The 27,541-nt window shown below is 51.8% G+C and overlaps 1 protein-coding gene and 1 long non-coding RNA gene across 2 annotated transcripts in view; one reads left to right on the top strand and one right to left on the bottom strand.

Moving 5' to 3' along the window:
- Positions 1-2,178: 2,178 nt before the first annotated feature.
- On the bottom strand, positions 2,179-23,337 carry LOC105069871 (uncharacterized). The gene is made up of 3 exons (XR_835373.3): positions 23,117-23,337; positions 11,450-11,571; positions 2,179-9,119 (listed from the first exon to the last, which is right to left on the bottom strand). It is a non-coding gene; the product is annotated as an uncharacterized LOC105069871 (long non-coding RNA).
- Positions 15,031-27,541, top strand: part of IL17B (interleukin 17B) — a 27,899-nt gene continuing 15,388 nt past the window's right edge. Inside the window, exon 1 of the mRNA XM_074360910.1 lies at positions 15,031-15,065. Within this exon, the coding sequence (XP_074217011.1) occupies positions 15,063-15,065 (3 nt within the window). The 5' untranslated portion in view covers positions 15,031-15,062. The remainder of the gene's footprint in view (positions 15,066-27,541) is intronic.

Below are 27,541 nucleotides of genomic sequence, written 5' to 3'. Positions count from 1 at the left end.
TGGCTTTTCTTTCAGGACCAGAGGAATCCTTTTCACCTCCTTTGTCTGTATCGTTGGACCACATCCTGGAGCAATCTTGGGGTGCCCTTCTTGCTGTCTGCTTTGAGATACGCAGCTCTCAGGGAGCCTGAAGGAACCTCATAAAGCAGGAAATTAAACCTCTCCACTGAGCCAGGGGTGCCAAGTCCCTCGGGGCCCACCAGGAGGCGGCAGAAGGCACCTCCAGCATGTTGGTAGGTGTAACAGGATCAGTACTGCTGGATGAAGTCTCCCAGGCCTTCTCAGCCCAGGCAGCTGGGAATCTTCCAGGAGCTGGAGGACCAGGTTGGACACTCCTCTATTCAAGCTTGTATATAGGGAAATTGTTGGCCCGGGTGCGGGGCTGGTGCTTGCTTCCTGCTGTAGCCACTTAGCACTTATGGAACCCTGGAACCATGTCTAATGGCCTGTACTTCCGGGTACGGCCACAAGAGGGCAGCACCCCCACGGCGGGAATCGCGCCTCTCCCTGGACGTTCCTCCAGGAGGGACCCCGTGCAGGACGTCCTGTCAGGAAAAGGAGGTGCAGACCCTCACTGCCCAAAGAGCCTGAGCCTCGTCCTAGGACTCTTGTCACCAGACTTGTCAGGGGAGCCAGTTTCTTCTCCCCACAGAAAGGAGGCCCTCGGCACATGAGATGTATTTGAAAGTGTTACTACGTCAGGGCTGTGTGCACAAATGGTCTCATCGCTGACATCCTGGAAGACGAGGGCAGGATCTCACAGCTTCGTGTGTGCGAGGGAGTCGTCGTCTCCAGGCTGAGTTCTCTGGCTGTCCCGTCCCCCGCCGCGTCCCCAGCACCAGGCGCACGCGGTCCCCAGTGCCGGCTGGCGCGGAGCTGCGCTGAGGTGAGTAGAGGCGACGCTCCCTGTGCTGGGGATTGGCTGTTGGGCCTGGGATTCTCGGCCCGCCGCGTGGAACCCGCCTGTGGGGGTCAGGAAGCCGCGTCTTAGCGCGAGTTCCCCGGGGGTGTGGGGAGAGAGTTCTAGAAGGAACTCAGCAGGACAAGGCCTGTGAGTTTCGAGAAGGCCCCAGGGCCTGACTGGGATCTGTGGCGAAGCTGAGCAAGACCGGGGTGCGTCGCCGGGGACGGCGGGGCGGCGGCGGCGGCGAGAGGAGCTGGCGGGCCGTCCCGCCTCTTCCGCCCGCCCTGCGGCTCCCGGGCGGCCGCGGTCCGTGTGCGACCGGGGGCCCCTCAGCAGTGAAGGGCCGGCGCGCGGGCCTTGTTCTGGGGAGCAAAGGGGAGACGAGGGGAGGCCTTGGGCATCTGGGAATCGTCATGTAAGAGCCTGCTGGTCAGTTTGTTGGGGTTTTCTCCTCACAATGTAGCCGAGTTTGGAGGCTCAAGCTAAAGGTGGGGTAATTGTGTTTAAAATGTCCCCAGGTGTTGGGCATGAGGCCTGTGCTGCAGTGAGTGTTAGTTCACTCTGAATGCCGACACCTGTGTGAGGTGTGATTTCAGACTGTCCTGCCCGCTCGTCCTGGTCAGTCACACCTTGGGGACTGAAGGGGAGCAGCTGCCGTGTGGCGAGGCCCGAGGTCTCCTCAGCCCGCGTCCTGGTCCTAAGGGACCTCATCTCGTGGCACTGTCCCCCTGACCTCCCACAGCCGGCGTTCCCACACACCGTGACAGCTTCCCGGGCTCTGACTGGCCTGAGTGGGGTCCTGATTGCTATCAGGCCGGCCCCTGGGAACGTCTGGCAGCGTAAAGGCACCGAGGGTTACACCAGCTGAGGCTGTTACCCCCTCAAATTCATGAAGTCTTAACTCCCAGTAGTTCAGAATATGACCGCATTTGGAGATAGGGTCTTTAAAGAGAGAATTAAAGTTAAATGAGTTCATGTGGGTGGGGCCTTATCCAACAAGACTGGTGTCCTTATAAGAAGAGATTAAGACACAGGGAGAAGACAGCCATCTACAAGGCCAAGAGAGTGGCCTCAGAGGAAACCAACCCTGCTAACACGTTGATGTTAGACTTCCAGCCTCTAGAACTATGCTAAAATAAAATTCTAGTGTTTAAGCCACCATCTGTGGTGCTTTGTTATGGCAGCCTTAGCTGATTGATACAGGCTGTTAGGTGCTTTCCCTGCCTTCACCTCCTCCCCTCCCCCCATGTTCTCAGGAAGAAACAGGACACAAGTCAAGGGTCCAGCACTTTATTATAGTCACAGAACACAGGAGGAACCACTCTGGTCTCACTGAAGGCTTGTTTTACCCTCTCCCCCTGGGGAAGTCACAGGGATAGCCCTATCTGCCAGGCGAGGCCAAATGGGAGAAAGGGGGCAAGGGCAGGTAACAAGCATAAACACAGACTTGATTTGACCCAGCTCCACAACTTATTAGCTGTATGATCTTAGGCAGTTCTCTCACCTCTCTGGGCCTTGGCTGCCTTGTCTGAAAAGGAGTAAATGACAGAACCTACCTCACTGGGTTGTAGTGAGGATTGAATGAGACAGTGCCTGTGAAAGTGTTTAGTACAGTGCTCTGTAAGTTGTAAATACTCAGTGAGTGGAAGATAGTATTTTGGGGGGGGTAATTAGGTTTTTTAAATTATTTTTTTAGAGGAGGTACTGGGGATCGAACCTAGGACCTTGTGCATGCTAAGCATGCACTCTACCACTTGAACTCTACCCCCACAAAATAGTATTATTCGGAGCAAATCAGATTTCTTCTTGGTCAGGTTGGCTCCAGTCTCTGTGGATGAGGGGGAGGGGGAACTCATACTTCATAAACATCTTCAATGTGGCCTCTTAGGAAGACATGTGTGGGAGCCACCTGGTCTGTGGGAACGTGGTGATCAGACCCCAAAGTGAGGATCCTGGAGCCATGGCTCTTACTGTCTCTACCGACTTCATGAAAAGCACTAGGAGGTTTGTTTAAAGTTCTAGTGTTGCACCTGGGCCACTTCAGGTCTCTGGCATTTAATCAGTTAACATTTTCTATGTCTATTTAGATGGTCTTCCTTTTATTTTTTTATTTTTGCTGTTTTTACTTTTGGCTAAGGAATTGGCATAAGCCAGTGAACTTGGAATCAGTTCTGGCTCAGCCTTATGCTATCTGGATGATCTCGGGCTAGTCACTTCACCTCTCTGAACCTCACCATCCCACTGACCTTCAGGAGCTTTGAGGTTGAAGCCAGGTGATGCAAATTAAAGTAAGTTATGGAGGCAATATTGGTAATGAGATGATGAATGGGACTTAAGCAGTCACTGGCTCAGAAGGGTCTGGGGTGGCAAAAGGAATCTCAGCGCTTGCATGCGTGTGTGTGTGTGTCTAGAAGTGAGCCCTACTGTTCCTGGACTGGGTGGAGGCAGGCATCACCACAAGAGGGCACTCTAAGCTTTTTTGTCTTCTCTACCTCGATGGAAACATTTTTCATTTTTCTGTGGCTGCATTCCAAATCAAATGAAAACTTGTGTTTTTTTAGTTTACCTAACTAATTTAGTAAACTTTAAAAAATAAATTCATGTACATTTATTCGTTTATTGATAATAATTGATTTGATACTTGTGACCCCTACTGCTTGGCATGCTGGGAAGTGGGGTGAGGGGTGGGGTGGAGGCAGAACACATGCTTCATGGTGTCCTGGTTCAACCACTGCTCAGCTGAGTGCCTGGACACATTTCCCAAGAGCAGGACAGTGGTGAACTTCCAATTCCAGACTCACAGGATGTTACGAAATGGAGAAAATGGAAAGAAAAGCAACTTAAAGGTCAAGAACACAGTCCACAACCCTCTTACCTCCAGCACATGGCCTTCCACTTGACCTCATGCTGTGCTTGAGCCAAAGCCCCATAGGGACAACTCTGGGGTGGGAAGGAGGCGAATCCAGCTGTTGAACCATGACCTCAAGAACAGTATTTCCAGGAATCCCCATCTTAGCATCTAAGGGATTCCTGGGAAAACTGGACCGTGAGGACAAGGTGAGAGAGTGGCCGTCAGCACCAAGGCCCTGCCATGTCCCCAAGGACCAGCTGGAGTTTTCTTCTGCATCCAGCCCCATCTGCAGAAGCCAGCGTGGGTGCCATGTATCTTGGGATGTGGATGAGATTGCTCCAGGAGTAGTAGTGACTGGAACTTCAAGTGTCCTGGAAAGTACCTTCCCTGTAGTCAAAGGCCATGTTGTCAACTAGAAACCATCTGGTAACTCCCCGCACCCCCACCTCCCCATGATTGCCATGGGTCCTGTGTATTCTGAGTCTTCAGCCAGAGGGAGGGTTTTACTCTAAATTAACCTGACAGATCTGGTTCCCAGTCTCTGTTTGGCAATTTCCTCGCTGGTGACCTCCAGCAAGTCACTTAACCTCAGCTTTCCCCAACTATAAAATGGGACAGTATAGGACCTACGGGATAAAGTGAGATAAATATAGTTATGGGGAAAGGGGAGTAGGAGGAAGGAAGTCCATAGGATTGATGGAAAGTGTTTGGGTCTGTCTTTGCTAAAAGTGACCCAAGATGTAAGGACAAGACCGGAGCAGGATTTATTATGTTCTCCTCCTGCTCCCCCATCCCCAGGTTCCTAAGTCAGTAAGAATATGGATCTGAAGGGGGAGTATAGCTCAGTGGTACAGTGCATGCTTAGCATTCATGAGGTCCTGGGTTCAATCCCCAGTACCCCCACTTAAAAAAAAAAAAGAACATAGATCTGAAGGCAGACAGATTAGGCTACAACTCTGGCTCAACACAATCAATGTGTGATCTTGGGTGAGTTACCTAACAGCGTCAGTTTTCTTATCTGGAAAATGGGTCAGTAACACTGCCCACCTCCCAAACTTGTTGAAAAATAAAATAAAATTGTGCTTAGCCCAGTAATTTTCCTGTGCTGCTCCTTGCTTTTCTGAATCCCCTGAGAGAGGTGAGGTATTTGGGAGATGCCTGGATTAGTTTAGGCAATACCGCAAAGAGTGAAGAACCTAACTCAAAGCCCAGGACTTTTATCTTTAGCACTGAAAGTGTTTTTAGGAATTGTCCAATGCACAGATGATGACTGGGTTTCAGCTTTGAAACTGGGTTCTAGCTCTCTAGAACTTGGTGTTGAGAAGGATTCTGAAGCAACTGAATGCTTCAAGAAAGGATGCCTTGACTGATTAGCAGTGTCCACCCTGGGTTCAGAAAGAGAAAGCAGAGTCAGGGTGCTGAGTAATAGCCTCCACTGAGTGCTGCAACACCTCGTTTTACAGCTGGGCAAACTGGGGTACACAGAGGAGTCAGCACTTGCCCAGAATCACAAAGCAGATCGTGGCACAGGTAGAACTTGAGTCCAGGAACTTCCTCAGCTGACAAGATGGAGACTGGAAACATTCCCGTCCTTTCCTGGTGCCTGCAAGCACCTCTACTACTTACCGCTTCCAGGCTGCCGGCCGGCCGCAGAACAACTTCTCCCTTCCTGAGCTACAGTGCTTCATCTCAGACTCCCAACTGACCAGAGATGCAGCACTGCACCTCAGGCTGGGAGACAGGGCGCCACGCTGCTCTGTGTGGGGGGCTGATGGCAGGGAGTCCGCCCTAGGCAGGAGAACGGGCGTTAGAGGGGCCTCAGCTCCACCCTCCAGCTCTTGCTCCAGAAACTGCTGTAACTACCCAGGATGTGTTTCCTGTCCTCAGCCTGGCACTTGCGCCCTCTGGAACCAAGCCTCAACCTTCCTTTTCTTTCTTTCTTTCGTTTTTTTTTTTTTTTTAAGTTTTATTGAGCTATAATTCACCCAGTTAAAATGTACAATGAAATGGTTTTTAATCCTTTCACAAAGTGGTGTCACCATCACCACAGTCCATGTTAGAACATTTCATTGCTCCAAAAGAACCCTCTCACCAAATAACCCCTCCCAGCCTCCCATCACCTGCTGTCTCTGTGGAGCTGACTTTTCTAGACATATCAGTAAATAGAGCCAGCCAACAGGACAGCCTACCTTTTTGACCCCACATCCTATCTTTATGCTTGATGCATCCCAGCCAAACAGCACATTCGTGGTACTTTATATTTTAATCAGTAAATGTTTGCTTTGGTCTCCTACCTGGTCTCCCTGCTTCTACTCCCAGTAATTTCCCAGCCATCCTCACACAGTGATTTCTCAAAATGCAAATATGCCTATGTCTCACCCAGGCTTAAGATGCTGAAAGGTCTCCCACTGCTCTCTGGCTAAATTCTGAAACCGTCACCAAAAGCTACGAGGTCCACCCCATCTGGCCTCTTCCTCTTGGGCCCTTGCCCCCTTTCTCCTCCAGGGAGCCCTGTGCCCCCCACCTCAGGGCTCCCAGGTACCAAACTGCTCCCCATGATTCTCCTGCCTGTCTCCTCTTGGTGGGCTGAGTCTCTACTCAAATGGCCTCTTCTTCTGTGAAGCTCTCCCTGACTCCCTCAGACACCAGGAGACCTTGGTCCATGTCTGTACACATTCTGTGCCCTCTTTCTAGTCCTTTACCACACTTGTGATGGTAGATATGTAACATACATTGTCTGAGTGGCTGAATCGTATTCTTCGATCACATTCTCTCCATTGTCAAAGCTATTTACATCTGGGTCTGACTTGGGGTAGATCTCCAGTTCCCTGAGGACAGTACCCACACTTGTTAATGGTGGGGTCCCTCGGCCTTGTGGAGACCTTTGTACGTCATAGTGGGCCCCAGAGAATGCCACTTGGTAGATGATTGGCCATATAAATAATTCATTTTCCTCTCAAGACATGGCTTGGGTGGGAAACTCTGAGTGGGCAGGCAGAGCCCTGCCTACACTTCTCCTGCCCTACCAAGATCTCAGGGCACCCCCGGAGCACCCTCCTGCATTGCTGATGCCATCTGTGGTGGCCTTAATGCTGGATGACATATACTGCCATCTTGGCAGCCTTTTCTCCGGCTGGGAGAGAGCAGGAAAACACATATACCTCCGTAAAAAATAGTGTCTCTTAGGCCTCTGGCAGAAATTTGAAATCAGGCCCCTATCTGAAGAGTGTTTTCCTCTGGTCTGCCACTTGCGGCAGATCAGGCCCAGTGGCCTGCTGAGTGGGACAGCCCCTTCCTGAGGTATTCCCACCTAAAGAACTGCCTTCCTCTAATATGGTAATTCTTGCATAGGAACTCTTTCCAAACTTCATTTGGCTGGGGAGTGATTCCAACATCAGGATCCACCTTGGGGGGTCCTGGGCAGGCCACAGCCTGTCTAGTCCGCTCTCAGATGTCTCCCACTAGCCCTGCAGAAAAAACACTTGTCTTGGCCAACATGGAGCTTTCAGTAAGAAGCTGGGGAGGGTTGTCCTGAAAAAGCGATCATTTGCTGCTGGGAGGCAAGCTGGTAAGGCCAGCCCCCTGCATTCCTTGGTGTGGGACTCTTTGCAAAGGTCTTTCTCCTGACCACCCTTGGCATCCTAAACGCAGCACAGCAAGGGGAGCAAGCGATTTTGCGGAGTATGTGGCCTGAGTGCTAACTTTGGAAGACTGCTTGCAGGCCTTCTGTTTCCCTGGGGAAGAGAGCCTCAGTTGGGTGCTATCCTGTCTCTGACACTTTTCTGGCTCCTGTCTATCTCCCTCAGGCCCAGGGTCTTGCAAGCCACAGTACCAGGGGAAAGAGTAAGAACACTGTTGCACTTCTATGGTCTTTTGTCTTAACTGTATTATTTCCTAATCATGGATAGTGTTCTAGTTTCCCTTTTACAGTAGCCATTTATACTTAGGTATTAAAAAGGACTCATCTTAAATTTTAAAATATTGTAATTGCTTGCAGATATGGCAAAAATAAGAAAGGGGGCACCTGAGCGCCTGCCTTTTGAAAAACTGCCCCTCACATTTCATCTGCACAACAGCCAGGCGGTCGGTCGTTTGGCAGGGGAACCTTATCACCTCCACATAGAAGGCCAGGAAGGGGAGGAGACAGTTCCAGGTCACAGCCTGGCTTGAACCAGGGGAATGGACGGCTATTTCCAGCACACCCCACTGGACTCAGAATATTGCCGCAAAGATAGCAGCTCTCCTGGGTGTAGAAACAGGAAGTGGATGGGAGGCAGTCTCACGCTCCTGTGGGAAACTCTTTCACGGGGTCGGGGTTGAGACCTTTGACTGGGGAAAGTATTTGCCTCCATATTCTCTGTGGCTATAGGCTGCTTAGTTCTGTTCTTTAGTATCTAGAAAAATCATAGTGATGCTGATGGTAATAAGAATTGTCATTTATTGAATGTTTTAATTGTGCTAATCCTCATGCATCCCCAAGGTTCCATAGGCAGGGGATTTTCCAAAGGCATGGAGCTAGGAGCCCAGCTGGGATTCCTAGCAGAACAGCCGACCCAGGACCCTTATTTTTAAACTCCATGCTGCATGTCTCATCCACTGACTGACTTACCAGTTCTCTGGGATTGGGGATAGGGTCTAAGCATTTCACCTGTCCTTTCAGCAAACCGAGTGCTGCTTCTATGTGCCAAGGGGAGACAGGTCTGAATCTGATGTGATCCTTACCCTGGAGGAGAGCAGTACTGAGGTAGAAGGAAAATGCCCCTGGCAAGGTGCGTGGCACCAGTGGCACAACAGCCTGCCTGAGAAAGGACTGCCAAGGGCTTAGAGGACAAAGAGGTTCTCGCCCCTAGGGGGCCTGGGAGGGCATCCTGGAGGAGGAGGTGGTGCAGCTGGATTGGGAGGAGGCCAGAACTGCAGGAAGGGTGTCCTCCTGGTTCCCTGGCCCCAGGCACCCTTCCCTTGAGTCTTGTGTGCCAGCTGGGCAAGCAGGCTACATTAGCCCTGATCCCCAGTCTCCTTCCAATGAGACCTCACTAAGAAGGCGGTGGATGGCTCTCCTGTTCCACTTACCCCGTGAGAGGCTTCTTCTCACTCTGGGTCTCCAGTTAGCAGGGGGGTCACTCGGAAGACTTCTCACGAGCCCTTCTCCTCTCTGTTGCTCCATTTCTCTTTCTGTCGAAGGAGGCAGTTGAACAGGTGGCCTCAGTGTCTGACCTGGCAGAATATTACCTGCTTCTGGCTGTCTGCAGTTGTGGGGGCTGCTGCCCGAGGAGGGGCTGTTTTCCCTCTCTGTTCCCCACTGTCTTCAGGAAATGTCGCTTAGCTGGGGGGACCTCTGTCTTCTGCCGGGAAGCTCTGGGGAGGCTGGGAAGGAGAAAATAAACAGTGGCTGTCTGGATTTTCTCGCCAGGCCTGAGAGAGGAGACCTTCCTGGCTCCTTTCCTTATATGGCCAGGCTGCTCGGGCTGGGAGCCTGCTGCTGTGTGCCCCCACCCTCCAGCTTGAGTGAGGGCTGGGGGCCACCGTTGGTCACCTGGGACTCTGGTACTGCACAGGCCAGAGCAGGGCTATAGGTGGAGGGCAGGACCTAGGATATGTCCCAGTAGTCGCCGGTACAACCTGGACAACTGTCGTGGCCTCTGGGCTGTGTAGGGTGGAGCAGGTGGGGAGGATTTATACTGGGGTAAGGGGGTGGGGTGGGGGGGAAGGGATCCATCTGGTTTTGTCTTAACCCCTAACTCATAGTGTGACCCTGGTCAAGCCCTTTCCCTTTTCATGCCCCTGTTTCCCCCTGTGTCAAAATGGGTATGGGAAACACGAATTGATCCACCCATTCAGTCCCATGAGGTGGGAGCTGTTGCAACCCCATTTTACAGAAGGGAAAACAGGCTTCAAGAGACTAAGGAACTGGACCACAGCTATCTAACTAAAAAGGGAGCAAGGCTGGATTTGAACTTGGGGCTATCTGACTTCAAGTTCTGTGTTCTAAATGGACTGATTGCTAAGGTGCCTCTTGGTGATAATCTGCAACCACTCATGTATGCCTCACGGAAAAGGGATTCTGCTGGGGCTGCTCCCCCAGAGGACCAGGGGGCTCCAGTCCCAATGACCCAGCTCAAAGGCGACTGTTATGTCAATCAGTGGGGGCAGAAGCTGTAAGTCATTCACATTGGTTCCCCAGGGCCCCACATAGGGCCCGGCAGAGACTTGGGGCTTAGGAAAGGGAGGTTGTGGTTTCACAATGAATGAACCTCAGTAGTCACATCTGTACTATGGGCACAATCTCCTAACTCCCAAGCACATTCTGAGGATTAAACAAAACTGGATGAGAAAGCGCTGAGATGCCACCTTTACGATGGTGTTGTCTTTCTGTTCACAAATTCCTTTTTCCCTCTAAAGTACCCACGTACTTTTCAGCCCCAGGCCACTGTCTCCTGAGCTGACCAGTCCCTTCTCAGCCCAGCTGTGAGACTGAGTGATGGGGGGTAGATCTGTCGCGCTCTGGGCTCTGGGCTCTGGCAGCAGTGACTGTGGGAAGGGCTGCAGGAGGGGAGGGTGGGAGGGGAGCTGGGGGTGGGTTGCTGGGAACAGCTCAGAAATGAGCCTTGCACAAGCATGAACATCCTGTGTGCTCTTGAGCTAATCCTGGAACCTCCCTCAGCCCATCCATCATCATGGCATCCTCTCAGACCCCGGCCCCTTCCTGGGGCCCAGGGGGCGGGGCAAGGGGGCTGAGGACCGACTGTCAGCGTGGTGAGAGACCGCAGCTGGCTGCTCTGTAGGCCTGCTCAGTGTCGGAGCCCGACAGCGCGGGGGAGGAGGCGCCTGCAGCCCTCCTAATCCAATTTGTTTGGACCCAATCTTCAAGGCTCATTTGCTAGTGAATGAGGGCCGGGTGCGTGTGCTGTGCTGGGGCGCACGTTTGCACACACGTGTGGTGCATGCAGAGGTGAACAGGTGTGATTTGTTATATAAACCAGGCCTGGGCCTCGCCTCATGTCTCTGGCGTGTCTGCTCTTTGTCGGAGGCTTGCCTCCCCTGCTCACTTCCAAATCTTCCTCCTCTTTTTCCATCCTCATGAGATCTGGTGCCAGAACCCCTCTCTGCAATTGACTGTCTGCTTGACTCTGCATGGAGTTCCTTCAACTCCCTGGGCCTCAGTTTTTCCACGTGTCTTTTGGAGTTGGTCCCTTATCCTGTCTGTTCCACTAACAACTGGTAGGTGGGGAAGAAGGTAACGGACAGTAAGAACAACTGCTACTGTTTCTATAGCTTTACCATGTTCCAAGCACTGTGCACCTGGGCACACACCACCCCACGTCTAGCTGCTTCTAGAGTATGACCCCATTTACTCCTTTCCAGGGAAAATTACCATCCCCCTCAACGGCTCCTTCAAATCCTTTGTTCTCCATAGAGCGCAGTCTCTGCGTTGTTAGTTTGTAGGGAGCATAGGGTGGATTCTTGGCTTCTGGTGGGTTTTCCTTTCTTTGGTTCCATTTTTTTTTCACCTACAACCCAGGCCCTATGGTCCCGACTTGCTTGCACCCCATCAATCAGCAGGGCCTTCCTTCAACTCTTCCTTTCTGAGGCCTGGTTTCTTGGTCATTCTGAGTGTTGGGATGGGGAGATTATCCTGAGGCATAGGGTTATTGCAGGAGTGTGTGTACCGATGAGCAGAGGTGGGGAGCACTCACAGTTCTGTGTCCAGGGCCCCTGCTGCCAGCCCTCCTTGGGTCCACAGGAGGCCCCTCTCTGGGGTGCTTGTTCCTTTAGCATCAGGGTTGCAGGGGTGGCTTCCACCAGTCAGTGCTCTTGCCTGAAAGGAACAAAGATAACCCCTATCAGAGGATTCTGGGGGGCCCTGTGACCAGAGCCTTGGTCTTCATGGGGCCTGACTGAGCTGCCGGGCCCTGAGGAATTGAGATGATTCTGGGCTGCTGCTGGGTCCTCAGAAGCCTTGGGCTGAGCCTGCTGATATTTTCCAGACCTCAGGGAGGCTGCTTCTCGGGCCCTCGGCCACCATTATCTCTGCTGTGCTTGCCTGTCTTTCATAGGGGGTCTTCTGAGTAGCTCTAAGTTCCAAGAGCAGAAGGGGCCACCTTCCCTTCCCAGCACACCCAGGCTCCATCAGCGAAAGAACAGGTTTGGAAGGAAATTTCCTGGAGGCCCCTCTGACCTCCAACTCTAGCTTCACACATGGAAAAGGAACTATTTAGGGATAGATGGAAATCTGAGATTAACACAGTGGCCAAGGATGAAGGGACAGCCCTAGGTCTGCCAGTGACCAATTCCAGCTGCACAAGGCTTTCAGCCTGCAAATGCTGCCTCCTGTAACTCAAGGAACACTCATAACTACAGCCAGAGGTAGGAATGACTTCCCTGCTTACTGAGGTTCAAAGAGGCTCTGCAGTGTACCCGGGTCAACCCCTGGCAAGTATCAGAGGCTGGCTCAAACCCCGGGTTGCTCATGCTTAATCCAGCTGTCTCCTGAGCTTGGGCAGCAGCCGACTGGATGACCACAAAACAGAGCTCACATCGTCATGGTCATTGCAAAAGCCCCTCTGCCCTCTCCTGGCCTTCATTTCCAAGAAACGCAAAGGGCTGGGAGTGGGCCACATCTGCAAGCCAGATGGCACTGCTGTGGGAGAGGGCTGACGCTGGGCCCGTGCTGATTTTTTTCTGGAGGAGCCTTCTTGCTCACAGCTCCCCTTCCTCTGCTCCCTCACACATGTGCGTGTACCATAGCCTGTGCTCTCCTTGGGCTCCAAGGCCCTGGAGTTTCCACCATATGTGGGGGAAGAATTGAGAAGACATCGGCCCTGGAGCCCAGCAGACCTGCATTTGAATCTCACCCCTAGCACTTTCTAGCTGTGTGATCTCAAGCTTGTGGCTTCACCTCTCTGAATCATGGCTTGTTTTTGAAGGTCAACTGAAGGGCAAATGAGGTAGATGGCAAGTGCAAGTGTAGTTGCGGGCACCTCATAAGCCCACAATAAATGACTGCAATTTCCATTATGAGCACAAAGCTGGGCCTATGGTGAGGCACAGGCATGGGAGGACGAGAAGCAGGAAGGATGAGGGCAAAGGTTCGAGGAGCCATCCAGAGAAGATGTGGTAGCTGGGGTGAGGGCCTCCATGTGGGGGCTCTTACTAGGTCCCCTCCGTTGTGTGGCTCTGTTGTTCCCAGAGCACCCTCCCACCCCCTTGACAGCCCAGCTGAGTTCACCAGCCTCACACGCTCCCTGCTTCCTCCCCAGGGAGGGTCACTGCTGGGGACTTTGGAGCAAGCCCTGGGAACGCAGTCTGAGGCTGAAGCAAGATGATGCAGGAGAAAGGGAAGAGAGGGAAAGAAACGGGGCCCAGAACTGCCTGGCTTACAAGCCCAGTCTTGAGTAGCTCAGGTTCTGGGAGGGTGGAGGGTAGAGACCAGGATCCCCAAGAATCCACAAGACCTTCCAGTGAGAACAAAGCCTGGGAAAACAGTGACAGTGATAACAACTTCTGCCCACCTACCCGGCTTACATTGGGACTTGCCATAATCCTAACTGGCTAACATACGTTATAGCTGACACGCTGGTGCCTTCGAAGTGCTCCACACCTGCTAAGTGCTTTGTTTTACCCAGGATTTTTCATCTGATCGTCACAATTGATTATGAGTTAGCTGCCTTTCTTATCCCCATTTTGCAGATGAGGAAACTGAGGCTCCCAGAAGTTACAGTGCTCCTCAAGCTCACACACTTGGTAAATGTCAGAATCAGGATTGGCTCCAGGCAGCCCAACATGCATTTTCAGGCTCCCCTGTGAGAGCAGATGGCTCATGGCTCCCTTTTTACAGAGCGATAGCCGGAGTCTCTCTCATGACATTCTGTCAAGCTTGTGTTCCTGTTTATGGAAAGGTGGCTGTGAGCAGAGAGAGCATTTTCAGTGTAAGTAGAGGCTGTGTGGGCCCTGGCAAGGGCATGTGTCTCCATAAGCAAGGAGACTTCTCATTTTGGTTTGTTTTGCCTCTTTTCCATGGTATTTCTCTCTTGTATGCTGTCTGTTTGAAAGAAACAACAACCCACCATGATAAAGGAGTTGGTTCTCCCTTCTGTCTTGTCTACTTTGCAGGGAACTGGGGACCTCCAGGGTTCCAGTTTGCTGGGCTGAGTGATACTTTCTGGGTAATACAAATGTTGGTTTCTTCTGGCATGTGTTGGATGGGAAAGCAGCAGGTTAGGCACAAGGTCTCCTGTAGGCATGCTGTGTGATTGCAGACAAGTGTCTTCCCCTCTCTGGGCCTCACCATGATGTGGTGGGGAGAGGACTAGATTCAGTGGTGTCCAGGGATCTCCCAGGGTCAGATAAAGGGGGATGGTTTGACTCCATGCCATTCTCCTGGTGAGTGTCAGTGTGAAGGAAGGTGAGTGGTCTGCACAGAGCTCCATGGAGTGAAAGAGACGGGCATCAAGGCTGGAGCTCCCCACAGCTGCCTCTCGCTCCCCTTGCCCCCATCTCACCCTCACTGCTAAGCCTCAGGCAGGCCCCCAGGACCTGGACCGGGTGGATTTTCTGAAGCAGAATGTGAAGTCTCAGAGCATGAGTGCTGGAGGCACCCGAGTTGTGTGCCCACGTGTCAGATGAGGGAACTGAAGCCTGGAGAGGAGAAGCAACAAGCTCATGATGCAGTCATTCAGAGGCCTGGCTAGGACTGACTCCTTCCACTCACTGAGGGATCCTAATCGGTCAGATCTCAAGAAAAGGGCCCTGGGAGGAAGGCGGGAGAGAGGAAGGCCTTTAAATTCCCTTGGCTTTGAAGATGGAATAATCATGACTTCCTTTTCTGAGTATCTTTTGGCCCTTCCTAGAACCAGATGGCGGATGTTTGGAATTTATGTTGTAAATAGTGTTTAAGAAGGGAGTGGGGGTGCAGATGTGTTACTTTCTCCAACCACCAAAAACAAGATCTGAGGGAGGAAAGTGGAGGAGGGGAGCTGACGAGAAGGAGATTTGAGGAGAAGGGAGGAGTGAGGGGGAAGGAAGAGGGGAGGAGAGGGAGAGAAAAAAAGAGATTGATGGAGTGAGAGTGAGAGCAAGGCAGAGAGGCAGAGAGAGGAGAGGAGAAGGGAGGGAAGAGACAGCAGTGGGCCTAGAGGGAGGCATACAGAGGGAAGGTAGATGAGGGAGATGGGGAAGGTCTCCCGGGTGCAGGCCCAGAGAAGCTCCATCTTGAGTTCGGGAGCAAACCCTTGAGTTTTCTAAAAATAGCTCAGCCTTTCCCCCAGTGGGGCTGGCAGCAGGGACCAAGAGAGGCACGCTTGTCCTTTTATGGTAAGAAAAATCCAGATCCTCTGAGGGGCAGCTGGGCTGGAGCCTGTAGTTGTGGATAAGGCCCAGCCCTGGGGTCTGGGGTGGGACAGGGATGGACAGAGGTTGTGGCTTGGTGGGATTTCCTGGGCAGGGTAGCCCCACCCTCTGTGAACACAGGGCTGAGGAGGCCACACTGGAAAGGCCTGGGGTCCTAGGGTGCACGGGCTCCTAGAGACATCTTACCACCCTTATCTCCCTGTTTCATAGAAGAAGAAACTGAGCCGCAGAGAGGGGAAGAGATTGTGGGCTCCCCATGTGAGGGGGTTTGAAGTGTCAAGGTAAATCAGTGCTTAGGTCCACACGAGGTTGGCTTACATGCCCTTTACTCTGGAGGGCAGAGTGGTCTGTGGACAGAGCACTAGTCTGAGTGTCAGGAGCCCCAAGGCCTCCTCTCAGTTGACATGTTATTTGCTGTGTGACCTTGTGCAATCTGCCGAACCTCTCTGGTCTCAGATTCCCTCATAAGGGCCTTTGTAGCTTTTTGCCTCTCTGGGAATTCCAAGGCTGGAAAGCAAAGCTTGGGCAGAAAGAATGCTATTCCCTGGCAGAGGGGAGCCTGCAGGCTTCTGTTCTACTTCCTGTACTGAGAAAAAAGCTAAGATGGACTGAGAAAGAGAGAGGAGGTGCCGCAGGAGACTGGGGCAGATCATGGATGGAATCTCTGACTGTCCAAGCTGGCTGGGTCCAGCCCCTCACTGGGCACACTGATGCCTGAGAGGACCTCATCTCAAGTCATGCAGCGCATTAGGAAAGAGCCAGGAAAAGAGCCAAGGGCTTCCCCTCCTAGCCGTGGGCTCTTTCCTCTGCAAGAGGCCTCCCACCTGCAGCAGTCCACAAATTAGGGGATCATGTTTGGCCAGTAAAAGCGCCTTTCTGGGGAGAGCTGCCAGAACTCAATATACGCTGTCATCCTCTGCCCACCTCTTGGAGACAGTTCTTGGAAACAATTATGTCCTGTCGGGGTACCCGCCTCTTTTCTGTTCCCCTCCTTTGGCTGCGAGGACCATACCATAGTCTCTATCTTGGCTTAGAAGGCAGGGAAGAGGCAAAGAAGGATGCACAGGACTGGGTGGCCACCCTGGCAGTGTGATCTTGGGCAAGTCTCTCCCCATCACTGGCTTCAGGTTCTGCACCTATAACATGAGTAGATGGCCTTGATGCTCTAGGTCGCTTTCGGGTCTAATAGGACTGTGACACTATGAGTTTAAGATTCAGCACTAAGAGTGATTATTAAGCATTTACCAGGATTACCAGTGTGAATGAGACGGATCTAGTCTTATCTACAGATCTCTGTAGCTTTTCATTCCATTGAGACAGGGACCCAGTGCCTGGAAGCCCAAATCCCAAAGCCCTCTGTTCTGGGAATCTTGGCTAACTCTCTGACTCCAGCTTGAACCCAGAGCTCAGGTAGCTCTGGTCTTGCATGTCCAGGAATGCCTGCTGGTCTGGTCAGTGATCATGCCCACTGCCCACGACCCTGCCCAGGCCTCGCTATTCCCTCGACTTTGCTCTCTGCCTCACTCTTCCCATGTGGTATACAGCTCCCCAAGGCCCAGCCCATCTCCTCCCTGTCTGCCCCACCCCCCCATCTCTCCACACTGGTCTTCCTTTGATTCTGCCCAACGAGAACCCTTGCTTTCCTCTCCCAGCCTCCAATGGCACCCCTGCCCACCACTGGGGGAAAACAGGGACAGGAAAGAAAGGGGGATAAAAATAAAGCATTTTGTTCTAAATTGGAAGCTTCCCTGTGACCCTCCTGGAATTTCCATGTAGACTCTTTGGGGCGTGTGAACAGGTCTCCCAGGAACCCTGACCCTCTCTGTCTTCCTGCTGGGTGGAAGGTTCCCCAGGGACCAAGTCTCAACCAGGCTCCAGGTCTCTCTGGTCAGGCCTGGTGCTCCATGGGAAGTGCAGAAGGCAGCAGTGGATTGGAAGGAAGTGGGAGGGAGAGGAGGTCCCTAGAGGCCCCTGTGTGAAATCAAGACAGAACTGATGTCATGCCTAGCTGGGAATCTGACATCCAGGCAGCAGAGGGGCTCAGGATCATAAGATTGTCCCAGGGCAGCTAGGGCTGTGATGTGAAGTCCCAGCCTGGTGGCGGGAAAGGCCATGAGGCCCAACCTCCTCTACTGTTTGACTTCTCTCTACAGTGTCCGTGCTAAGCTTGCATACCTCTGGTGATAGGAAGCTCACTGCTTCCCAATCGCCTCATCTCTCTTTGGACAGACTGTTGAAGACACCTTCCTAATAACCCACTGACACCTGCCTGCTTCTCTGGGGCTGCATGCTCTGATCTTCGGGGCTATGAAGAACCAGTTTCTGATCACCAGAAAGCTCTTCAAATTTTAAAGATGGTGACTGCAGCCCTTGGGCTTTCTTCTGCTCCTAATCCCACCTTGAGGTCTCCTGTCTCATTACTTGATATCTCAGAGTCACCAATGCCCAAATTCCCAGGTCTCTCCTGCACTGGGGCTCTTGGCTGGATGATGTTTTGGGGAAGAGTACCAATCTCCTGCCCAGAGACAGACACCAAGGAGGACTTCTGTCTTCTGGGGCTTTGATTTCTGGCAGTCAAACCACTCCATGACCAGGCCTTCCCTGCTTTGCCAGCCTCAGACTTCACCAAGCTTCTAGACCTACCCGCAGTTCCAGCCAAATGGGCTTGTTTGCTGTTCTCCTGAAAGTCCTGTCGCCTTGCCTTTATACAAATAACTCTCCACCTGGAATGCCTTCTCCTCTCTTCTCTGTTTATCCAAAGTGTGCCCCCTGCTATTCTGACCACCCCCACCCCAGGTTTTTCCTCCCTCCCTTTCCATCCACTGTCATACATGGGATGACCAGAGCTGTCCTCTTCCCATCCCAAATCCTGGATCATCTCAGTCTGAAGGGCCCAGAGGAATGGAAGAACTTACTCATGTGTTGGCTGTAGAGCTTGGGCCAGAGAACTAGCCTGTTTCTTTCCCTTTCTCTCCATCTTGTTCAGCTTATCTCAGCAGATGCCCTTGGACTTAGTGGGGTTATTGGGTCACATGCCTGAGGTCTGGCAGGCTCCAGGCAGACTGACCAGTGGCCTCTCAGCCCAGAGCCCAGCCAGGGTGGTGTCATGGCCACTATGGATGGCCTCCTGAGGTAGCAGCCTCTGTCTGGACACTTCACACCCACCTGTTTCCCTGAAGGAGGAGGAGGGTACGGGGCAGACGCTAGTAGCAGCGGAGCAGTGTCCCTGTGAAGTTTGTAAGGTCCAGTGTGTTTTCCAGTTTGGGGTTTTTCTATCTCCTTTGGAGCTTGGCTTGGGTCAGAAGAGGGTGTTAGAGGAGAAGACCTAGATTTGTGGCTGGGATGGGCTCTTGGGGATGTGTAAGGATGAGGCTGCCTCCTCCAGCCTTGGCTTAGCTGACTGCCCCTTCCTCAAATAACTGATGAGCTGTGTCAGTCAAGGGCAGCCCAGGACTGAGCAGGCCCCCAAGGGTACTAAATCCATGCTAATGTGTGCTCATGGATGAGGATTGTCTGCATTTTTGCCACTGGCATTTGGCAGTGGTGGAGGCTCTGTTTATATCTTACTATAACAATGCCTAATCTAGAAGGAGGCATCAACCTTCAAGTGGCCTCCTTCCCAAGTGCCAAGAGTTGGTCCTACTAGGCAGATAGAACCAGAAGCAGCTCTTTTTCACAGACTCATTGGGGGCAGTGCTAGAGCATATGTGTATGGGTTCTAGAGTCAGCTAGACCTGGGTTTGAGTCCTAGCAGAGCCTCCTATAAGCTGTGTGACTTTGGGCAAATGACTAAATCTCTCTGAGCCTCAGGTTCCCAGAGGGATAATGGTACTTACCTCAGAGAGTGCTGGGTGAAGGGTTGGCTGCTTGGGAAGATATGATACATGGCAATTTTTGAAAGAACAAGGGCCACTTATCCCCCTAGAGGGAAAGCAGAGTTAGGGCCCAGTATGGCATCTCCTTCTCCTGAAGAAACTGCCTTTTCTCATCACGTTTTCGCAGTTATTTTTAATTGAGTACTTATTATATGCCAGTCACTGTTGAGAGCTTCATGAATTTTAAATCATTTAATCCAGACAACTCAACAGCCTAATGAAGCAGGTACACTTATCATGCCCAAGGTCATACAGCTGCTATAAGGCAGGTCTGGGATTCAAACCCAGGCAGCCTTATGCCCCTCTGGCACCTTTAGTGGCCAGCCTGCTGCATCTTAGCCCCACTAGCAGCACTCTGACCCCAGCCTGGTCCCCTCATCACCTGGGGATGGGGATTCACTCAGCCCACACTGGAAAGGCCCCTGGCTCCAGAATCAGCCTCTATTTTCTCATCCAAACAAAAAGGGGCTGATGAGTTGGTCTCCTAGGATCATGACAGTGGGTGACTCATGCTGTGTGTTAAGGCATGTTTTGAATTGGAGAAAAGGTTTCTGGTGGTGAAGCATTGCCACCAATGAGCCTCTTTTGCAAGAGGGGAGGGGGCTGGCCTCTGTGGGCTCTTACCATGTGTGGTGAATCCCCATGTGGCTGTCTAGACAGGCTGTTAGGAGGTGGCAGCCACTGTGGGCTCTTTCCCCTGAATTCTTTTAGACCATTGCAGGCGAGCTCTGATTGGACCATGGTCACTGCAGACTGCTGGGCTAGGGAGGGCCATCTGGGCTGTGCTCCCACCCCAGGGCCTGCCAGTGCCCTGTTAACTTGGATGCATGTAGGGAAAATTTCTAAATACCTGTGTGGACAGGAATGCAATGGCATTTCTATTTCTTTCTTAAATTCTTTATTATACAAACTTGATAAATATAAAATAAAATGTGTAATATGTATGCTTCAAGAATTCGGATAATTTCCAGGTTGTCAAGAAGGGGAAATGCTCATACACTGCTGGTGGGAGTTATGACGTGGTTTGACCACTTTAGAAAATAATCTGGTGCTTCCCTGTAAAGTTGACAGGAGCACACCCCAGACCCAGCCTTCCCTGTCTAGGTATGAACCCCGGAGAAACTCTGGCTCATGTGCCCCAGGAGACATGGATGAAAATAGTCATAATAACAATCAGAAACAGTCTTTATCACAGCTTCTTTGCATGCCCGCGTGTCCCTGAGCCCCAGGGGCTGTTTAGTTGGGAAATTGCTATTGAGACATGGCCCAGGCATAACCCAAAGGTGAGGACCTCAGAGACCATCTGTTCAACCCTCAAGGCTCATGTGGGAAATCAGACATAGCCCTGAGGGTCAGTGGCGACACCGGGCCTGGAACTTTCTATTCCTCAGAGCTATGTGTGTCAGCTCTTCCTTAGAATGGGCCAGCCTGGGAAAGGGCTGACTTTGCCCAAAGAGCTGCCATGTGGCTGCTAAGGACCAGTGACAAGGAAACTCCTTTCCGTCCAGCGGGGCATGGTGGGGCTGAAGGAGGGGCAGTGGCCTTGGAACTAGGAGACTCAGGTTAAACTCTGGTGTGGCCACCCACCTAGCCCCGGTCTCCTTTGTGAAGTGGGAGATTCCACATCACTGCGCTCAGAGGTGCCGTGGTGGACAGGCTACGAGCGTGCTTTTTGCAGACTAGATTCAGATCCCCTCTGCCACTTTCTAGCTGTGTGACCTTGGGTAAATTCCAGTGATTTTCTTTCCCTACCAATGGAGATGAAGGAATAATGCTGATTCCTGCCTCATGGTAATCCTGGGAGGATTAAATGATAATGCAAGAGCTTCAGCCCAGGACCTTGGCTCCCAGGAAATCCTCCATATACATTCATGAAGTATACTAGAGGATTCCCTAGATTCTTGGGTGTGGTGGCTATGGGGCAGGGCAGGAGGTAGGAGACCCCTGGGGACAAAGCTAGGGCAGCCAGCCCACATACTGTGTCCAGGTTTAACAGTTCATGAGCTGTGTTACCTTAGGCAAGCTACTTAACATCTCTCTGTTTCCTTATCTATAAAATGGGGATAATAGTTGGACCTACCTCACAGGATTGTCTTGAGGGTTAAGTGAATTAATTTGTGTAAAAGCCTTGGGTAGTGCCTGAGCCTCCTCAATTGTGGTATAATTTTCCTATCTGCACCACCATACAGGCTAATTCTGTTTCAGCTCTATCAGCCCTCTGTGACCTAGAGTGGTGCTCCCTTTTTTGTGGATTAAGTTACCTTAGCTCTGTTTGCTAAGGTGGGTCTCAGGCTGCTTGACAGCACAGCATTCTCAAAACTCCATGTGTGTGGGAACTCCCCAGGGAGCTTGTATCACAGCTTCCTGGGCCCCACCCAGGATTCTCTGTTAGGTGATGAGTATACAGTGGTTCAGACACCACACTTTGGGATACACTGTCCACACAATACCCTACAAGTGCTGGAAAGGAGACCTCACCTAGCTCTTGAACATTTTGAGCTGATCCCTCTTCTGTGCCCCTTAACCTCTGACCTCACCCCTCCTGCTCTCTCTTCAGCAGCTCTGTGTGCTGCCTGCCTGGGTCTCACTCGCACATCGCTCTAAGCATAGCTAAGGTCATCTTACCCCACAAAAGGAATAAGGCTAATTGTAATAAACATTAGCCAAGTTATCCTGCTCTTATGAGCATATGTCCCTCACTCCTCATGACAGCCAAGTGAGGTCTGATCCAAGGCCATACCCATTCTATAGGGGAGGGAGCTAAGACTCAGAGATGGCAAGTGACTTGCCCAAGGCCACTTGTTTGGTAAGTAAACAAGCCAGAATTGGATCCAGGCAGTTGAATTCCAGAGTCTCCTTTTGGACTTTTACGGCCTTAGGTCTTGTGTGACCAGAAGTGGGGAAACAAGGGTGCTGGGCAGGCTGGAGCTGGAGGACTTTGTCCATTCTAGGCCCCAGATGTGCCAGAGCTTAATCTGAAGAGCAATGTTGCCTGCCCGTCTTCCAGCCCTGACTCCAGACCTCTGCCTCTACCCAGCCCTCCCTCCCACGTTGCCCATCATGAGTCCCCCGCCTTCCTCTGAGTCTCCTGGCCCCACCACTTTACCTCTTGAAACTCTCCTATCTTTTCTGTCCCCATCCCACTCCAACGTCCTGAACCCCAAGTACACCGAATTTAGAGATCAGGCCCCTTCCTCAACAGAAGCTGCCTTTGGGCCAGGCTCGTCCTGAGGTCTCCAGATTGGGCTGGCCCTTCCCCTGGCCAAGCCTGAAGTCAGAGACCCTTCAGCTTCTTTCCATTGCCTGAGGCTCAGACTCCAAAAGCTCCCTGGGCTTCAGATGTCTACTTAGACCCTAAGCCTGTGGTCACACAGTAGACTAGCTCAGGGCCTCCTGGGGGAACTTTCCAACCCCACCTGCCTTCTAGGCTCAAATGGGGTTCAGAAGCCATGTCCTGCATGGAGACCATGTTGTCCATCGGCCTCATACTACAGATGGGAAACTGCAGCCCAGAGAGGGTAGGGCGTCCCCCCAAGGCCCCAGGGCCAGGCAGTGAGAGGCAGAGCTGAGGCTGCAGCCTGCGTCCTCATCCCCCAGCCAGGGAGCTCTTCCCACCGCTGCGGCCGAGCCAACACCCCAGCCTTTCCGCCTCTCTGCCTGTCTGCCGGAGCCTGAGCTGACATCGCTTCTCCTCCAGCTTTGCTTCTTGAAACCATTATTTGAAAACAGTTTTCCTTGCCAGGAGCCCCAGGCTCTTGTTGCTGAGAAATCAAACTCCATAGACAAGGAAGAAGCATTGTCTACAGCAAAGCCAGCAAGAAGGGTGCAGACTCGGGGATGGCGGTGATGCTCAGGCGGTGGGACACTGACGCTCTGCCCTCCCTCTGCTCCCACCCCCTCATTTAACCACAGCCACAAGGAGTCCTCAAAGCCAACAGGACCATGGATCCTGCACATCCGGTCAGGGCAGGATGGGCGCTTAGAGATCATCCAGTCCAGCCCCTGTGTGGATGGGGAAACCGAGGCCCAGAGTCGGTTAGCAAGAGAGCAAGGACTAGACCCCAGATGCAGCATCCCCCTGGGGAGGATGCCACAGAGGCTCCCCTCCTCACAGACCCCACATTTGCCGCTGGTTCTTACCTCTCCTGCGTTCTGGTCCAGGTGTGGCTCCTTGTGACCTGGAAACGGGGACCAGCCCGTTTGGGGGATGATTGGAGGTGTCACTGCTCCTCAACTAACTTGACTGGACCTCTGGCACCCCTCCTCACTGCCACTGCCACGGGGGCACTTTTAAACAGCTGGCACTGGGCCCCCCTCCCCTTAGCCCCTTGCCCACTGCTCCCTGGCCACAAAGGCCCCTCTGCCTTTTACCTTATATGAGCTGAAGAGGCGAGCCCAGTGTTGGGACAAGGCGGGTACTGAGTCTTCTCGGGCGCCCCATTGGCCCAGGCGCCTGCCACGTGACCACCTCGCCTTGACCTGCCCCCGGTGCCGAATGTTGCTTTTACCCCCTAAGGAAGGAGTGGTTGACAATTTTCATATTTCTTCTAAATTTGGAGATTTCAGACAATGCTGGGAGGCTTGGCTCCAGCTGCCAGAGGCCCATGTGGAAGTCATTAAGCTGAGGAAGGGGGGCCGGGGGAGAGAGGGAGGCAGGGGGAAGAGGAGGAGGAGGAAGGGGGTAGGGGCCAGAGTTCTGAGGGTTGCCAGTTGTCAGCCTGGGAACATGAACAAACTCCCTGGGAGCAAGCTGTGTGTGAGAATTTCCTTCCTCTTCCCGAGTCCCTGGTCCCAGGACTGGAGTGGGAGTTCTGAGATTTTCTGGGAACTGTCAGTGGGGAAGACACCATTCCTGGCTCCTGGGGTCCAGAGGGTGGTGGGAATGGCAGGGGATGGGGGCCATGAGGAAGTAAATCCTCTCTCCAGAGAGCCGGGACCCTGGGAGGCTAACTCCATCATTGTGCAAAGAAGGCCTGGGCCCCAGAGGGGTAGGGCCTGCCTCAGTGAGACAGGAGGCAGTGACGGGCAGGAGAGAGAATCCAGGGACTTGCCTCTGGGGCTCCCTTTCCCCAGGAGTCCTAGTCATGAGAAGGGCCCATCTCTCACCCTTTCTTATTATGCTCTGGTCACACTGGCCTCCTTGGAGCCCTTAGCATATTTTCATGCCTCAGGGCCTTAGCAATTGCAGCCCTCTCAGACAAGTGCCCTATCCCCAGGGCTTCTGCTAGCTGGTTCCTTGACTGCTTCTGGTCTCAGCTCAAAAGTAACCTCTGGGAGAGGCCTTGCCTGGCCACCACTTTATTCTCTACCACCTTCCCTGCTTGTTGCCCTCTATGACTGTGCCTGGGTTGTACATATCTACTGATTTAGTTGCTTATTGTCTTAACTCTTCCAGGAAAGCATGACTCCCCTGGGGAGGGTCTGTGTCCCCAGGCCTCCTGCAGTGCCTGTGAGGAATGGCCAGAAAGATGTGTGTGGAGGGGCAGCACCAGCATAGGCTTGGCCGCTCTGAAGCCCGGGGAGGGCTCCTCCAAGTAGCCTTGTTGCTCAGAGCTTCCCCTCTGTGGCCAGGCAGGCTGGACCCCAACTACCTTCGTGCACAGTCCTCCAGAACCCTGGGCCTGCACAAGACGCTGCTGCCTCCCTCCAGCAGGATTCCCTCCAGCACATGGCCTCAGCCTTGGGCCATCCTGTATGGGGCGGCTGTGTGGCCTCTGGGGGTGTTGGATGCTGAACCCAACCCTGTCCTGACCTTAAGAGGCTCCCAGACTAATAGGAGAAACTTCACCCCCACTTCGTTCCTTCTGAGGAAAAAATTCTCTTGATGTCAGGAGGCCTGCGCCTTTGTTCTTGCCTCTGCCACTTTCTCCCTGTGAGGTCTGGGCACAGTTATTCAGTTGCTCCTCTGAGCCTCACTTTCCTCCTCTGTGAAATGCGGAAAATAGGGCCTGCCTTTCAGTGTTGCCGTGAAGGTCAAGTGGGACAGCCCCTGCAGTCCCGGGAAATGGGTCAAATCTGGAGCCGGACTTCACTCAGCACTGCCTCCACTGCTTCCCACGGGGGATGGAGGTGGGGACGATGTTTAACATCCATGAACTTCGCTTTCCTCCTCTGTAAAATGGAGCCAGAAACAGCTCCTGCCTCCCAGGATTGCTGTGAAGATGAAGTGAGGCCATGCTTATGAGGGGGTTAGCCCAGAGCTACAGCTGCAGAGCAAGTGCTCAGTAAATGCCAGATACTGTGAGGGTCACAATGCCACACCTGACATACAGCAGACTCGCCATTCATGTCATCCCTCTCCTTTCTGAACCAGGAAGGTGGATGCCATTCACAAGCCCACTCCTGGGGTGTAAGATGGTGGGCGTGGAAGCCTGGTACCCCGCACTCCCCACCCCTGCTCAGTGTTCCAGTCTGACACTCCAGAGCACCACCAGCAGATCCCAGGGTAAAGGTAATTCTAGCTCAAGGGAACCATCAAAAATATGAAAAATCCACTTGAGAGGCTGTGAAACTGTTATACTTTTGTTAGTTCTTCTACTGTAGCCTCAAAGATTTTTTCATCAAGACAGAAAACAGAAAAATGACCAGTGTAGGTTGTGGAGAGACCCCACCATTTGAATATCCAAGCACTCTGTGCCTGGCCAAGGTTGAGTCGGCCACCTCTCCCAGCCAACAGGCTCTGTTATCAGAAAGTCTATTATTAGAGGACAGAACAAGGAATTGAAGCGACCTGGAGACACATCCTAGGAGAGGAGGTGTTCCAGCACCAAAATATCTCCAAAAGCTAACTAAATGGCTGCCATTTGTGACTCAGTCTCCATAAATCTGTCTCAGACGTTTGTTTTTGAAGCCCTGTCTGTTTCCTCCGTGCCTCTCTTGGGAGTTATGAGTGCTTTATGTCTATTAACCATTGTGTGAAGTGGCTTTTTTTCCCAGTCTGTGGCGACGAAGCCTTAAACTCCCTCCACTCCCAGAGGAAACAGGTCAGTGAGACTCTGGCTTAGTATGTGTGAGTAAGTTTTGGGAAGTGAGGGGAGCTTCTTGCTGGAGGTTGGGTGTGAGAATGTGTTTGGTGAGATCTGTGTCCTCAGAGGGGGTGTGCCGTCAGGGGCAAGGGAATCCCAACCTAGAGGGTGAAGGGCCTGGAGACCAGAAATCTCATGGGGCCTGGTGGAGCTGCTCCACCTTTATAGGCGATCAAGGAAGAGACTGAGTTGGTACAGTTAGAACCTTCAGGAAGATGGAATGCAGGCCTACATAACAAGGGCTTTTTAAGTCAGTGGCTTTACTCAAGGATGAGGTGGACTAGTGGGCTGTCTTACAAAATGACGAGTTCTCTATTGTTAGAGGAATGCAAACAGGCTGGATGACAACTTGGTAAGTCCCTGCCAGCCCTGAGATCCTATGAAATTTATCTCACACTTTGTGTTCTCACCCCCAAACTGTTCCTAACCCCCAGCCCTGATTTCATACTAATTCGACCCAAAAGGCACAACTCAGGGGTGACCATTTGGGAGACAGTTATGTATTGGAAAGTGCTATACCCCTGAGTTAAAAAAATCAAGCTCCATATATTTTCTTTGATGAGCATCAGATTTTTATTTCATTGACTGAGTTTGATTCTGAGAGGTAAGTAATAGACAATTAGTGAAGAAATGCTTATAATTGTCATCAAACCAATTTTTCAAGAATTTTATAGATAGCTGTCCACAACATATTACTGAGGTTAAAGATCATGGTACAGAAGAATATATGGTATAATACTATTTAAGTAAAATGATGTATTTGCCAAACTGTAGCCATCCATACCTTTTAGGATGGCTATGATAATAATAGTAATAATAATACCACCACCAACAAAACCCTAGATACTTAGATACTTGTACACTGATGCCTGTAGCAGTATTATTCACAATTGCCAAAATGTGAACACAACCCAAATGTCCATCAATGGATGAACAGATAAGCAAAATTTGGTACATGTGTACAATAGAATATTATTCAGCCATAAAAAGGAATGAAATTCTGGTACATGCAACAACATGGATGAACCTTGAAAACGTCATGCTTTAAATGTTCAAGACTCACATGCTAACATCATGAAATAAGTCAGATACAAAAGGACAAATGCTGTATGATTCCACTTATATGAAGTATCTTGAATAGACATATTCATAGACATAGAAAGAATAGTGGTTGCCAGGTCCTTGGGGGGAGGGGAATGGAGAGTTATTATTTAATAGGTATAGAGTCCCTGTTTGGGATGATGAAAAAGCTCTTGAAATGGGTGGTAGTGATGGTTGCACAACATTGTGCAACTAATGCCACCGAAAAAGTTAAAATGTTCAGTTTTATGTTATGTGTATTTTTACCGTAAGAAAATAATTGATGTGTCTGCATGTAGAGGTAAGTGTGGATGTAGCCTGGTTCCCTGCTGGAGGCTGAGTTTGTATTTTGTCTGTCCCTTGACAGAAGGTCACCATGAAGTGCCTGAAGGGAGTATTTCTGGGAAAGGCAGGGAGAAGAATGTAACAAATCTTTTGTGCTGATCCTTGGGGGAGAGCG

The sequence above is a fragment of the Camelus bactrianus genome, chromosome 3 (genome assembly GCF_048773025.1).
Source record: "Camelus bactrianus isolate YW-2024 breed Bactrian camel chromosome 3, ASM4877302v1, whole genome shotgun sequence".
In the NCBI taxonomy this organism is placed as follows: domain Eukaryota; kingdom Metazoa; phylum Chordata; class Mammalia; order Artiodactyla; family Camelidae; genus Camelus; species Camelus bactrianus.
Note: the sequence above shows the minus strand (reverse complement) of the source record. Positions and strands in the feature narration are given on the sequence as shown.